The following is a 15,083-nucleotide window of genomic DNA, read 5'->3' on the forward strand; positions in this document are numbered from 1 at the left end:
TCAATCAACCGGGGATCAATACTTATGTTCCTGAGTTTCTGCCATAGTCTGCCTCTGTCTAGAGAATCAAAGGCTGCTGCTAGATCGATAAAGGCAGCATACAGGGCCTTTGTGGGGCCCCTAACCGCCGAAGAGGCCAGGGTGTATAAAGTTTGGCAGTGTTCAATAGTTGAGTGCTCTTTTTTGAATCCAATTTGAAGGGGATGAATTAAATTGTTCTCTATAATTTGATCTTCAAGTTTATTTTTTAGATGACTACTATATAATTTGGACGCAACTGACAGTAAACTAACTGGCCTATAATTACACAGATCACACTCTTCACCCTTCTTATAAATTGGGACAATAATACTTGTGGTCCAACCCTTAGGGAGTCTGCCATTTCTATCAATCAAGGTAAAAAGCTTAGCCAGCATTGGGGCCCACCAATCAATAAATGCTTTAAAGCACTCAATTGGAATTAAGTCCTCGCCGGGAGATTTACCACTGGGTGTGGATTCGATCAATGACCTCACCTCACGCTCTGTTACCTCTGGCCAATGTGGTAGTGCAGAAAGAGAGGGATTTACCTGGATATTCTCACAATCACAACTAAAAACCTTGGCGAAATGGGCAAACCAGGTCTCAGCTTGGATATTAGAACCCCTCCTCATTGATTTACCACTAAAGCCTGCTGAAATTAGGCGCCAGAAGCTACCTTCATTCCTACTCCTAACCGCCTCTTGAAGCTCCGCCCATAGGCGGGCAGTACATTCTATTTTCTTTTCCTTTAAAAGATCTTTACATTGTCTTCTAGCTGTACCTACTAACCTAAAGGATTCCAAGTCCCTAACTCTTCTAGCTAACCTGATGCATTTCAACAAATATCTCTTGGATTGTGCACACTCTCTATCAAACCACTTGACTCTCTGCTCGGAAGAGGTGTTCTCTTTCAAAAATAGAGGTTTTAACTGTTCCACAATACTCTCATAAGAGAGAATCACGTCAACCTCTTCCCTGGTTTGGTCAGTGCAATCCGAAACCACTCCCACGCTAAGGAGTAACTCCGCGACTGATTCCTGGACATTTGTAGTCCATTTAGGTCTCCTATGTGATGGGGCATTCCCATTAAAATCGTCCAAGGCCCTGGTTATTTCCTCCCGGCCACCTACCCCGCATCTAAAACTGACGTCCTATACGTTATAATCTATCTGACGAAAACAGTTACACATTTTATTAACTATAAATAACATGCTATGCAACTTGAAACACTGATCTGTACAATTCAGCATCAACTTAATAAACATCTTTACCAGCCATGGTTACTACCAATTTCTGTTACAAACAAATAAGCTATTAAAAAATCTACAAATGTTAGTTGTAGCTCCACAAAAATTGAGAGACTAGAAAATTTAAGCATGCTTAGAAGAAACATAACAGTCTATTAAATAAAAGTAGTGTCATTGTTGGCAGCCGTTAACATTCTCATTTCTGAAATGCATCATTATTTATCTTATAAGTGAAAAATCTTTGATTCCCAGCGAGGGACAATGCTTAGACTGAAACCTATCTACTTAAAAGGTGAGACATTGATTGACTTTCCTCCAAAACAAAATGAGAAGTTAACCACAAATTAGCTCATTCCAGAATTTTTGTTATAACTACTATACAAAGCAAAGCTATCAAAAAGCCCAAGAACTTATCACAAAGCCCTTGGGGAACCCAGATTAGTCTGCAGTATATGGTACTAGCAATCATCTTCAGTTGACCGAAATGCACCCTCCTTACCCATTAGCTCAGCTGTTGAAGGTGTAGTGTTTAAGAATATTCAAAACACTCCCAATTTTTTTTAAAAAAAACTGTCAAGGCAAGAAGCCCAGAACAGATGGGACTATGCAGCGCTAGTGATAAGGCACTCAGCAAGAAGGAAACTAGGCAGACCTACCAAAGAGCTGCTCAGTTATTAGACTGTTGTGTATGCGCATATGAAAAGTGTGCATGTATCACTGAAGGAAGAACATAAAGATGACTTCCACAATAAACCTTATATGTTTCAACAAATAGGGTTTTCTGAAAATGGACCACCACCACTGATTGCAATTTCTGTTCAACATACAAGAATACGTTTTGAATTACACTCTCATCCTTCCTGGCAACTACCCCCCCTTTCTATGTGTAATTGTTGAGGAAATTCTGTTTCACTGTATCCGAAGAAGTGTGCTTGCACACGAAAGCTTATACCTTGAATAAAACTTTGTTGGTCTTAAAGGTGCCCCACTGGACTCAAAGTTTGTTCTACAGTCTCAGCTGTTATTGTATCATAATTTTTTCACTTAATCTAAATTACTATTCAAGATGGCTTTACTTTCCTTTTTAGTGTACTGTAGAATTTCAGTATTCTTTCCTTGAAACCCAAACATATTTACTAATTCATTTAAATTACATACACTACCTAAAAATGTTTAGGACTGGGGAAACACAAACTCATCTTGATTATGACAGAGAAATAAAGCTTAACAAAAGATCACCAATGCTCTCCTTAACCATGTCACAATATAAAAACTATGGGCTTCTTGGTTACATACAACTAAAATGTTACTAATCCTACTTCCACCCCTAAACCCATTGATCTAGTTACTATCTATTATGAAATTATGAAGCTACTCACCAGTACAAAGTAGTAAGCATAGAGTGCTACTAAATGGTGAATTACAAAAAATATATCCCCGATTGCCTTCCAATAGAAAATAATAAGCAACAAATCTAGAGGGGAGGAAAAGAGGGAGAGAAAAAAAGACACTAAATTACTTCAGTTATCATTTTTCCCTCCTAAAAGTTTCTATAATACAAGAATCTGAAACTTAACCGCAACATTTAGAGATGACAAAAAAAAATTTTTTTAATTAAATAATTCCTTAGCCAAAAGCTTCAAGCATAACCTTAAGTACAACATTCAGCACTGCAACACTGAACGTAACTACACTGAATGCAACTACAGTCCTGTGAGGTAGATTAGGCTGAGAGATTGTGACTGGCACAAGGTTGCCCAGTGAGCTTCCACATCTGTAGGGATTTGAACCTGGTTGCCTTAAGTCTTAATCCGACTAAGACTATGCCACACCAGCTCTCTGCCTATGATTCAACTGTAATGCCTTTGCAACACCACTGCAGTGCCACGCCAGACTTGATTTGATTTATGGGGGGATACTAATTCTAAGAAATAACATGCGTTTCTTAGAATTGGACTACATGGGGACTTTTATTCAAGTATAGCAAATGCATGCTCCATAGACAGCCAAGGAATTAGTTATTTATTTTCTACCCCTTGAAGGCCTACCGTTTGGGGGGAGGGGCCTTCTGCAACCAAAAAGCCTTGGCAAGCAAATACTGACAACATTATGTTGCTGACCATGTTAAGTATTATTATATACCACTTTTAAAAATACTCTCCAAAATATTTCAGATAGTACACATGACATTCAGGTGTTTGTTTTCTTTTGCAAAATGCGGCTGCCCAGACTGCTTTTTCAAGGAGAACATGATGGTGGTGGTGGTGTTGAGAAACTAGATACTGGGAATAAATTGAGCCATGCACTTTACAATTTCAATGAACTTATTATTTTTACCATTAGTTTACTTGCCAGTTTCACGGCGGACATTTTGAATTCTATATATTAAGGAAACCAAAGCTGTAGCAGTACGTTCAGAAAGATTGCACACCAGTGAAACTACCAAAAGTAAGAGCAGCAAAAGATTGGTGAGGAGGAGCAGAAACAGTGCTTATGAAACGGACAGCATCTTTTTTGTGAAGTATCAGGGAACTCTGACCAGATTATCACAGCAAAATAGAAGCCCAGACATGGACAGCACCATCCTAGCACATATCAGCTCTCTTCTCCATTAATATAAACCTCAAATTTACGTCAAACTATTTCTGAAGTTACTCGATGCTCTTCTCTTTTGCCACTGGTGAACTCCAATGTTTGCAATAAGTTTTTTTTTAAGCTATAAAAGGAATCCCTTGTGTTGAATGCATTCTTCTATTGATGCAACTTTGCCTAAACTCAAGGTAGTTTCGTATGATTTTTTGGTCATATTCCTCAAGAAACATTTGGAAATAGTCCATCTACCAATAGTTTCTGCAGTTAATTTGTTTCCCAGAAAAGAATTCATTCAAATAAAGCCTGTTGGTGCACAGACAATAACTCTTCGGACAGACTGAGGCAGTGTTGTAAAGCAGTTGTTTCCTATGGTGGATACACTCCTTTTTTGCATCCCACCATTGTTTTTGGTCAAACCACATTTGCAAATGTTCATAAAGTGGAAACACTGAAACAAGTTCCCAGAGGTACAACCAAAACTGCTATGAATGACATGGGTACTCACAGATGCATTTTTTGTGACTACAATTTATGACAAACTCTCCCCGCCATGCCTGGAGCACTTTTGGAACTATTTTAAAACTAATTTTGTTTCTTACATGGAAAAAATAGGTGTGTCCACACAGCTCACTTTAAAAGGGGGAGAGAGGCAGGTAGGGTCAACTTTTATTTGGGAGTAAAACTGATTAAATCAGATAACAAGTATCTTCAGGGTCTATGCAGCATCATGTATCTAGCGCAACGAAAGAGCACAGTTGCAACTCGGAAAACAAATTTCCTCTAACGGCAACTTGTCTTTTCTTTCATTACAAACAAGTGATGCTAAACCAGGGCTACCACTACAGGAGCAGTAAAAGCAAGGTAACTCCGGTGACTACTTACACAGCCTGAGAATGCGAGAAAGTGGCAAAGGAACTTAAAGGTATAAAAAAAGTTTTGAAGTAATCCATAAACCAGTTTTGAAGTAATCTATAATTTTTTTTGCTTATTTGTTCTGTGATATCAGCAATCAAATAATCACATTTTCCTACATGGCTCTTTACGCATATACAAAAAAAGCAAGAGACAGAGAGTAAAATTACTGTGGCAGTTGTACATCTTAGAGACTGACTCTCCTAAAAGCCAATTATTCTAGTAAAAAAAATCTTTATATAGGCATGAGCTATTATACATTTTCTAAATATATTGTTTATGTTATTTTGAACTTTGTATTCCCCTCTCTCTGACAAATGACTAATGACACATAAATTACCTGAAATGAGGTAGCCTGTAGTAATGGCAAGATTAAGTTTCACTATAGAAGGATCACCCCTATAAATAAAGACATAAAATTTATATTACATATCAATTTATGGCAGATAATTTTATTGGTACAGTTACACTGCCAGCATATCCTCCTTCCCCACTCCTCACTCAATGTCTATTTCCCCCCTCTCACATCACAAGACTGTGGAAGATGGCACAGGAGAGGTTTTATTTAACTAACCTAGATATATGACAAGCTGGGCAAACAACAGTTATTGAACATGAATATAAAATTTTAAAAGTTTAATTAATGGACCACAGAAGAGAACAGAAAAACTCATTATTAGAGAAGTGATTGTAAAAATATGTTCTAGCTCTAGAAAAGTATATTTTCCTCCTTATTCTGGCCAGCAGTGTCCAGATGTGCCCTGCTTTCTCCTACCATAACACGACCTCCATCCCCCTGCTGGTACAGGTAATGAGTCACCAAGTCTGGTGATGGAGCAGAACCACCCAGATTATTAGGGTTTAGTAATGGCATAAGAAGATAAAGACTGGAGCTTGCAGCTGAAAAATTTAAAGATCTTCTAAAGATCTTCTAAAATACCAGAGTTAATCTACTGCACTTTACATAGGAAAAAAGCTCCAATAAGAAGGGTCAATTTCACATTTACTAATTCCCACCTTGTGGTTTTGATTAAAACCAAGCATATAAAAGATTTTATGTGATAGCACATAACCTGGTGTGCTCTGCTGACCAACATCTACTGGTAGTCCCTGTCCTGGAAGATGTTCACTTAGCCTCAACCAGCCTGGTGGAACATGCTCTCATGTGAGATCAGGGCCCTGCAGGACCCATTGCAGTTCTGCAGGTCCTGCAAAACGGAGCTGTTCCGGCAGGCCTCTGGCTGAGACAGCAGACATCCAATCCATCTCAGCCTCCCCTGCCCATAGAACTACATCTTTGAAATAATTTATCCTACAGGAGGCATTAAGGACTGCCCTGGAGTTTTTGTCTTGCTTTTGCTGCCATCTTGTTCTATTGTCTGATTGTTTTGACTTGGTTTTATTATATGGTACTATTACTTATTTAGATCTTAATTAGATCTAAATTAATCTTGTTTCTGGGATAGGACAGGATTGGTTTCTAATAAAGTTAATGAATTAATGAATTAATGAATATCTTAGTTGCAGTTGCCTAAACTTGACTATATCATGTCACTAAAGAGGCCATTAGTGCTCTAACAGTAACATAGCCAAGAAATAGCTTAGGTCTGCCTTCCCAGGGAAGAAATATCTTTTAAATCAAAATTATTAAAACTTTCTTTTACATCTTGGTCAATCCAATCAAGACATTGTGGACTCCAACTAAGAATCATACCTATGAATGGAAAAAAGGATGCCCAGGAAACTTGTGAATGGAAACTAGTGTACTCAGCAAGTTCCTGGTGCAAAGAAGACAGCAAAGGCATTTCCCATCTCTGACAGACCATATGCCTGTAGACAGTAAGTTAATACAGAATTCGTAGATGAAGTTTTTTACTTAAGGCCTACCCGAAGTCTTAAAGTGTTTGAAAGTATGATTAACTCTTATCAGAGCTTCTGCTTCTCTCTTTTTAAACAAACTGAAATTCTACAGATGAAGGGTACATAATGTAAGACACATCAGTCACACTCAGAATTACTACCTACGATCTCCAGAATGACTGGCCAGGCTGTGGGCAAAGTTTCACATGACAAAACTGTGTGGGCTGGGGAAAAACCTTAGCAGGATAGATGGCAGCTTAGAAGCCTTACACTGCCTACTCAGGCTATGCTAGGAATTTTAGCACATGAACACTGCACGGAAATGATTATATATATAAACTACCACATGCTTAAAAAAAAATCCATTGCTTTTGAGCCGCTGACAGAAACCTGAAATTTCACAGTGAAAGTATAAGCCCCATAAAGTATCATCAGATACTGAAGTAGAAGATTTTACTTGCTAATATTGATATTAATTTGGAGGTGGGGATGCAGGAATCAGCTATACTTTCCCTGAATTAGAAAAGGATATCATGCTAAAAAGAATCAATATGACCTCTAAACCTTATTTCTGTTCTATCAGATGTTAACTGAATCATAGCTTTAGGCTGCAGTTAACTATTTTTAAATTATACAAAAAATTGAAGGAAGATTTCTTTTAGTTTTCTATAACCTCAGGCATTTATCACTCCAGTGTAATGCTGATTTATGTTCATTCCATTCCCCCAGCTTCTTCCTCAACATTAAAAACAAGCCAACTAGTCCTTTTTCAAGCTCGTATTAAAGTCTCAACATTATAATTATATCAGTTCCCAGGAGGAACTAACGGCAGGTAAATGGAACACAATGCATAAATCACTTGGGCTGCTTCAGATAGATTCCAGTCATGTTTCTTTTGTACTGTTTTCAGGTGAAATCCACAGGAATATTGATAGCGATATTTATTTTCTAAAGACACAGTATTCTTTTACAGGGTTTGCAAGAAATGGCCTCAAACACTATTCTGAACGGGAAATCAATTAATATAATTAATAATTTCAAATGGGGCTTATATTGGTAGAGCATTTTCCCCCTCAGGCTACCATTAACTTTTAAGAACAAGAACACAGTGTATTGTTGTCTAGTTGCTGAAGTTACAATAGTGTTTCCATTCACTCATTCCAGTCCGTGGATTATTTTATTTTTGAACTGTACAAGAAACAGTGAGATATTTAATTGACTGATATGGTTATTCAGTTGTTATGTAGGGGTTAGAATGCCTAGTGATTTTAGTATTATGAACACAATCCTGAGAAGACCTCAGCCTCCATCTTTACTTTACCAATTGCAGAATATTGTTTCTAAAATGTTCACATTTACATGACTACAAAGATCTGTAGAATCAAGTCAGGTCTACTTCTGTTGTATTTTAAGTGAAGTTTTAAAACAATTCAACCACTTATTTATTTAATTCATTTATATACCACCTTTCTCCCCAGCGGGGACCCCAAATTGCTTACAGCATTCTCCTTACCTCCCATTTAATACTTAACACTTAGTACAAGTAGGGTAAGGAAAAGAAAGTAGGGAAAAGGGATTTATGAGCAAGGATCCACCTTACCAAACATGGTCAGCATTAACAGCTTCATCGTATAATAAAATATACAAACAAAATGCTCCAACCACCAAGGCATGGAATGTCGATACTGTCCTAAAAAAGAGGTAAAAGCAATCTTGTTAGGAATGTTCTGGCTGTGCTAGTCTAAAAATATATAAGTACAATTTAAACTAGATATTCTTATAAATTCTCAGTTCCAATAAAGAAATACTTGCAGAAAAAGAAACAAATGAAAATTAGCATTTGATCCACCAGGCAACAAAGCCTGTTTTGATCCAACACGCAAAGTGACATCTAAGGAAAAATACAGCTTACACTCTAACGTATTATTTTAAAGTAGGGTTGCCAGACTTCTGCTGGAGGTGGGGGTCCCCCCACTGCCAGGCCCTGCCCCTCAGTCACTGATCAGGTGGCTGGTGAGGAAACTTACCTGGAGAAAGAGAAAGGTCCAAGCTTCACCGCCACATAGGAAGTGATGTCATCACACCAGTGATGTCAGGCAATGCTCTGGTATTTGGGCAAAAACTCTATGGTAGAAGCTGGTTTTACCATAGAGTTTTTGCCCAAATACCAGACCGTTGCCTGGACGTTGCTGGTGTGATGATGTCACTTCCTGTGCGATGCTAGCAATGAGGTTTGGGCCCTTCTCTTTCTCCAGGTAAGCCCCTCCCCATCCCCAGCTGGTTAGCAACTCTATTTCAAAGTGGATATTCTACATGTGATTCAAATTATTATTAACTTGTGATGATTACCAAATGCGGAGTTCTTTTGGTGAACAAAAAAAAGCAGACCCCACTATATGGCCCCTCTGCAAACAAGGGAAGACAACACCAAATAGGGGTATCCACTGATCGTTTGCTATTCACTTAGATGTCGTTGTGATTTATATTCCAATCATCACAGTGTTCCCGTGAAAAATGTTCTGCAGATATTGCATCGATTACTGCAAAGATCAGAAAATTTAAGAGACAGTGTAATCCTATGTAGAGTTACTTCAGCCTCTGTCAATTGAAGTCAATGAGCTTAGACTGGAGTAACTTCACACTGAATTGCTTTGTTAGATGTGTCCAGGTACTTGCTTAACAAGAACACAATTCTAGATAAGTAACTGTGGTAGACTATAGCAGCAAAATAAAACAGCAGTCCAATGCAGAAACAAACTTTATTCCACCATAAGCTTCCATGAGTCAGAGCTCGCTTCACCAGATGTATGAACTGTATATCCAAAAGGCTGATGAATTTATATTAAAGGCTGCAAAGAAAGGTGGGAAGATGTTACAAAGAGATGCCAGTTCAAAAACAAAATCCAATAAAAGAGTAATCTACTGAGAGTGGGTGAGGAGAACCACTATCAGTCGTTCATAGATAATCCTATTTTGCCAGTCTATCAGCCGTTGTGAGTGATCCTTATCCACTCTGAGTAGATTACTCTTTCGACTGGATCTTGATTTTAAACTGGCCTCTCATTGTAACAATTTGCCCATCCTTGTCAGCCTTTGGCGTAGTGTTGAACTACGCTCTGTGAGATGCAGAATCACACCCCCTCTCTGCCATGGAAGCTCATTGAGTGACTTTGAGCCAGTCACATACTCTCAACCTCACCTATCTCACAGGGCTGAGAATGATATAAACTCCTTTGAGCCTACATTGTGGGGAAAAATCGGGTATAAATGTAGTAAATAAATACAGCTGAAGTGGAGGCTGATAAAATATATGCTAATATTGTATGCCAATAAAAGGTATTTGACTTTGATAAAATATATGTTGGTTGATAGGCAGGAAGAAGAGAAGGAGGCAGGAAAAAGTGAGAGGCTATGGGGGACTTCAGTGAAGGGAAACAGGAAACAGCAGTGGGAAAAGGATTACTGGTGAAACTGAGGTGCCCCTCACAAGTCCTTGTGGGTTCCCCACCATGCAACTGGGCCTTGCACTGCTCAGCTCAGCCAGACTTGTCCCAAGGAGACGCTGCCAGGGTTAGGAAGTAGGAAAAACTGAAGATTGGGGGGGGGGGGAGAAAGTGGGTGAGGATAGTGGTGAGGTGTTGGAAAAGGCAAGAGGTTGTGGGGGCCTTCAGAGAAGGGAAAGCCCAATCACATCCAATAACCAGGAAACATGACTCTCAAACAGAAACTGTATCAGTGATCAATATATCCAATTCTCAACATCTGTGGATATTTAAATCTGGAGACTGGGGCTATGGACACATGAGACAGACCTTTCTACAAACCTGAGAAAAGCCCCATGTTTGCAGGAAAATCTGAAATCTAAAAACAAGCAAACAAATATTGGGGGTTAAAAACTGTACAAAAACTGTAGAAGCAATGTCAGTAGCTTTGACAAATGAATGCCCTCTATGGCCACTGCTAGGCAATCACAACAGCCAGTTTGGTGTAGTGGTTAAGTGTGCGGGCTCTAATCTGGGAGAACCGGGTTTGATTCCCCACTCCTCCACTTGCACTTGCTGATGTGACCTTGGGTCAATCACAAGCTCTGGCACAGCTGTTCCTGAAAGAGCAGTTTATATCAGAGTTCTCTCAGCCCCACCCACCTCACAGGGTGTCTGTTGTGGGGAGGGGAAGGGAAAGGAGTTTGTAAGCCGCTCTGAGACTCCAAGTGAAGGGTGGGGTATAAATCCAATCTCTTCTTCTTCTTCAAGCCTTGATTTCTGTCGGTAAAAGGCAGGGGGAGGGGGCAGGGCCATTTCTGGGCCGGGAGGGGGGGAGGATTCATTGTGGCCAGGCCTGGCAGCAACCACCAGCCAACTTGTACAACTCATCCAGGTTGTTCTGGCTGGTATTCAACAGCAGTCGCCCCATAACAGCCAGCGTGTTGTAATGGTAAGAGTTTTAAATTAGGATCTGGGGAAACCAAGTTCAAATTCCCACTCTGCCAGGGAAACTCAATGGGTTGCTTTGGGCCAGACACATACTATCTGCTAAGTCTACCTCACAGAGCTGTTGTGAAGATAAAAAAAGGAAAAGATAGGAATGATGTAAGCTGTTTTGGGTCCCCATTGTGAAGGAAGGGTGGGTACAAATGAAGAAAATAAATAATAAATATTGCTAAAGATGGGGGGGCAGATAAAAGGTAGTTTGATCGGTGAGGAGGAAGAAGAAAAGGAAACAGGGAAAACTGAGATATGGGGGCTGCCAGGAGGAGGGAAAATGAGGTGCACCATGGTGCAACTGGGACTGGCATGGACAGCACCATGCAGCCGGGCTCAACTCAGCCAGCACTGAATAACTGGGGCCTAGCTGGCAACCAGCACCACACAACTGGGCCATAATTTTCCCAGGTAGAGATGGCCAGTGGGAGGGAAGGAAGAAAAACTGATGATTGGGGGGGGGGAGAGATAAAGGTAGACTGGCTGTTGGGTGGGAAGCAGAAAAAGGGGAGAGGCTCTGAGGGCATTCAGGAAAGAGGAAATAGTGGGGGAGAGGGAAATGAAGAAGAGTTGGTTTTTATACCCCACTTTTCTCTACCCTAAGGAGTCTCAAAGCAGCTTGCAATCACCTTCCCTTCCTCTCCCCACAACAGGCACCTTGAAAGGTAGGTGGAGCTAAGGGAGTTCTGAAAAAACTGTGACTGGCCCAAGGTCACCCAGCAGGCTTTATGTAAAGGAGTGGGAAATCAAACCTGGTTCTCCAGATTAGAGTCTGCTCCTCTTAACCACTACACCAAACTGGATCTTGAGATGAGAAAATTAGATGCCTCTTGCAAATCTTCGTGGATTCACGTCCTGTTGGATATTTATACTTCATGTATCTGATGAAGTAAGAAAACTTATCCTGGAATAAAACTCTTAGTTTCTAAAGTGCTCTTGGCGTCCTTGAAGAACTGCAGCGCTAAAGCATCAAACGAAAAGATTTGCCACAATTTAGCAGGTCTGTGCAGATGTAATAACTATGTGTGCATTTTCACTTGGTTTAATGGTGGCAGCAGCAGCTCTCTCCTCTAAATAATCCTTGTGCTACTGAAGCAAACAGGGAGCCTCATGCATACATTCAAGAGCTCGCAGAGATCTTTGGAACGGAGTCAGAGTCTTTAATACATTAGACCCTGTAATTAGCTATTTCAAAGGAACAAAAATTATAGAAAGACAATATCTTTTGGTGTCTCACAGTAATTTGCTGTTCAGTATTTCAGAAAGATTGCTTGTTCACTGTTTTACCTTCAAATAGCTTTCTGGCTTCAATTGAGGAATGCTAAAACATCAGAAAGTTAACATTCTGCAGTGCTGCTCTATTAAAGAACACCCATTAAAGGCAGTGGAGAAAAATCTAATATCAGTTTACTTTGGAACTGCCACAGCAGAGAGAATATGTGTACCTCTCACTATATTCTCTTTTTTTCATTAAACTACCATATCAAAATTCAACATGCATTCAAAACAGTAACTATTTTAATTATAATAAGCAGTTTGTTCTGTTAGTCAATTATGGGGTTTCCCCCCACTAAAACCCTCCAGTGCAACAGGTAGGCAATAAAATACAATGAAGAAAGCAAGAAAAGAAAAGGTTATATGCTAGATGTAGTGCAAACCACAGATCAGGTGGCATGCACTTTTCCAGTATAGTAAGAGTAAAAATATAGGGCACTTCATAAAAGACAGAACAAAATATTTTCTAAGTCTTCTAAATACAAAATTATATACTTGCAATAATTTATTCTTATTCAATAGATTATTCTATTGTTAATAAAGTTTACCTTGAATTCCATTCAATCTTCTTCTTTTGGTCAAGATTATTAAAACCAGAAGTTACACGTGCAGAAACCCAAGAACTTAATACATGGAAGAAAAGTTGAAATATAGCAAAACTACTAACACCAACTCCCAAAATGAGTTTATTGAAGGCAGCCATCGTTCTTCAGCCTATTAAAAAGCAAACAGAGTTCCTCAATTCAGCAATGGCTCAATGGTGAAGTGCGTACAAAGCAATAACCATCCTGATTTTTAAATCAGCAATAAGTGATACTGAACACATAGTCTGCACTTCTGAAAGCCACAGGAAGATATACTCAACTAACTGGGTACCTTAAAACTTTAAAGAAAACACAGTCCACTTTAGAGTTGACAACCTTCAGGTGGGGCCTGGAGATCTCCCAGAATTACGACTTCCAGAAAACAACAATTAGTTCCCCATAGGGCTTTTTTTGTAGAAAAAGTCCAGCAGGAACTCATTAGCATAATAGGCCACACCCAGCAGTAAAACTCATTAACATATTAGGCCAAACCCCTGACTGCACCGCTCATTAGCATATTAGGCCGCATTCCCATGTTACCAGAAGTGTGGTCATCCAGCCACACCCACCTTTTGCTTCTTATTGTGTTTACCTTGTTTGTTGTCAAAACCCAGGGCTTTTCTTGTTGCAGGAACTCCTTTGCATGTTAGGCCACACACCCCTAATGTAGCCAACCCTAATGAGTTCCTGCTGTTGGGTGTGGCCTATTATGCTAATGAGCTCCTGCTGGGTGTGGCCAACTTGGGAGCCAGCCGGAACTCCGTTCCTGTGCGTTCCTGCCCAAAAATAGCCCTGGTTCCCCTGCAGAAAATGGCTGCTAGAGCCTCTGGTATTATATCCCTGCTGAAGTCCCTCCCTTCCGCAAACCTTGCCCTTCCCCGCCTCCACCCACATATTTCCAGGAAATCGCAAACTTGGAGTGGCAACCCTACTCGGCATGATCTTCATATCATGCCCCACTATTCACTGTCTAGAATTGCAGCCATAACCATTTCATTTTTCAACGAGAGTTGAAGTTGACTCTAAACATAGTTACAATACAATTCTGTACTCACTTTTCATCCACTAGACAGGGCTATCATTACAAATAAATTTCCTGTGCATGATAGGGTAGATTTTTTTAACATTATGTTTCAGCCAAGTTTTTTTTCTTTTGCAATAATACATTTTAAAATGAAATCTAAACTTAATGCAAACACCTTTTAAAAGTGAACTTATGATCCTTTGAAGGCAGTTCTTAAAGAACTACAGGGAAAGCCATCTTCATCAGCCATCATACAGCACAACAGCTCATAAAATTATATTATGGGAAATCTGGGCCAGAGATTGGCAAATCACCACAGGTGTAATCTACTGATCCACTCAGGTGACCATCTGCTCTTATATTATGCCTAGGAATCACCACAGTTGTACCAGTGAGTGCCACCCCAGATTGGCTGCCACAGAAAGTACAGACAAACACTCATTCTAAAAACGTTTTCCTGTAGAATTTTTATAAAAGTGTGTTTCTCAAACAAGAGAAGAGGTAATAAAAAGAAATGAAGGAAAGCCTGACAGGGGAAAGGAAGAAAGAGAAGAGGAAATAACAACAACAACAACAACAACAACAACAATAATAATATACTTTATTGTCATTGTACATAGTACAACAAAAGCAAAGATGCAATCATTTCGGTGATCTACAACAATATTCATATACACTCACACACCATTCACAACTGTCCCATAAATCCCTTAAGGTTCACATAACTTAAAACCACCAATGTCACCCAAATTCCAATTTCATACAGCATTTAAGGCAATAATAGCTCTCGAATAAAAACTATTTTTTTATCTTTTTGTCCTTGCTTTAATTGTCCTATATCTTCTGCCCGAAGGCAACAGTTCAAACAGGGAAATAAAGAGAGCCTAAACTTTAGGCCCTAAAGGGAAATGGACCAACACACTATGGAAAGCCTGGGACCTCCTGATCCGCCAGTGGCTGCAACTGCTACTGAGTGAGGGCAGTTAGTAACAGCCCCTGCCTTACAATGGTCCTACCTCCTGCTTGAAAAGCTGAGTGAGCTTTTCAGGGAATAAACGGGTAGGCCCCATGGCACCCAGAGGCACCA

General features: G+C 39.7%; 1 protein-coding gene across 1 annotated transcript in view; it reads right to left on the reverse strand.

Moving 5' to 3' along the window:
• TMEM56 (transmembrane protein 56) overlaps window positions 1-13,091 on the reverse strand; it is a 21,864-nt gene extending 8,773 nt beyond the window's left edge. Inside the window, exons 1-4 of the mRNA XM_015413363.1 lie at window positions 12,937-13,091; window positions 8,233-8,322; window positions 5,113-5,171; window positions 2,648-2,742 (exon numbers count right to left, since the gene is read on the reverse strand). Coding sequence (XP_015268849.1) covers window positions 2,648-2,742; window positions 5,113-5,171; window positions 8,233-8,322; window positions 12,937-13,091 — 399 coding nt within the window. The remainder of the gene's footprint in view (window positions 1-2,647; window positions 2,743-5,112; window positions 5,172-8,232; window positions 8,323-12,936) is intronic.
• Window positions 13,092-15,083: the final 1,992 nt, after the last annotated feature.

This window comes from Gekko japonicus, unplaced genomic scaffold, assembly GCF_001447785.1.
Source record: "Gekko japonicus isolate JY-2015 unplaced genomic scaffold, Gekko_japonicus_V1.1 scaffold70, whole genome shotgun sequence".
NCBI classification, from domain to species: Eukaryota; Metazoa; Chordata; class Lepidosauria; order Squamata; family Gekkonidae; genus Gekko; species Gekko japonicus.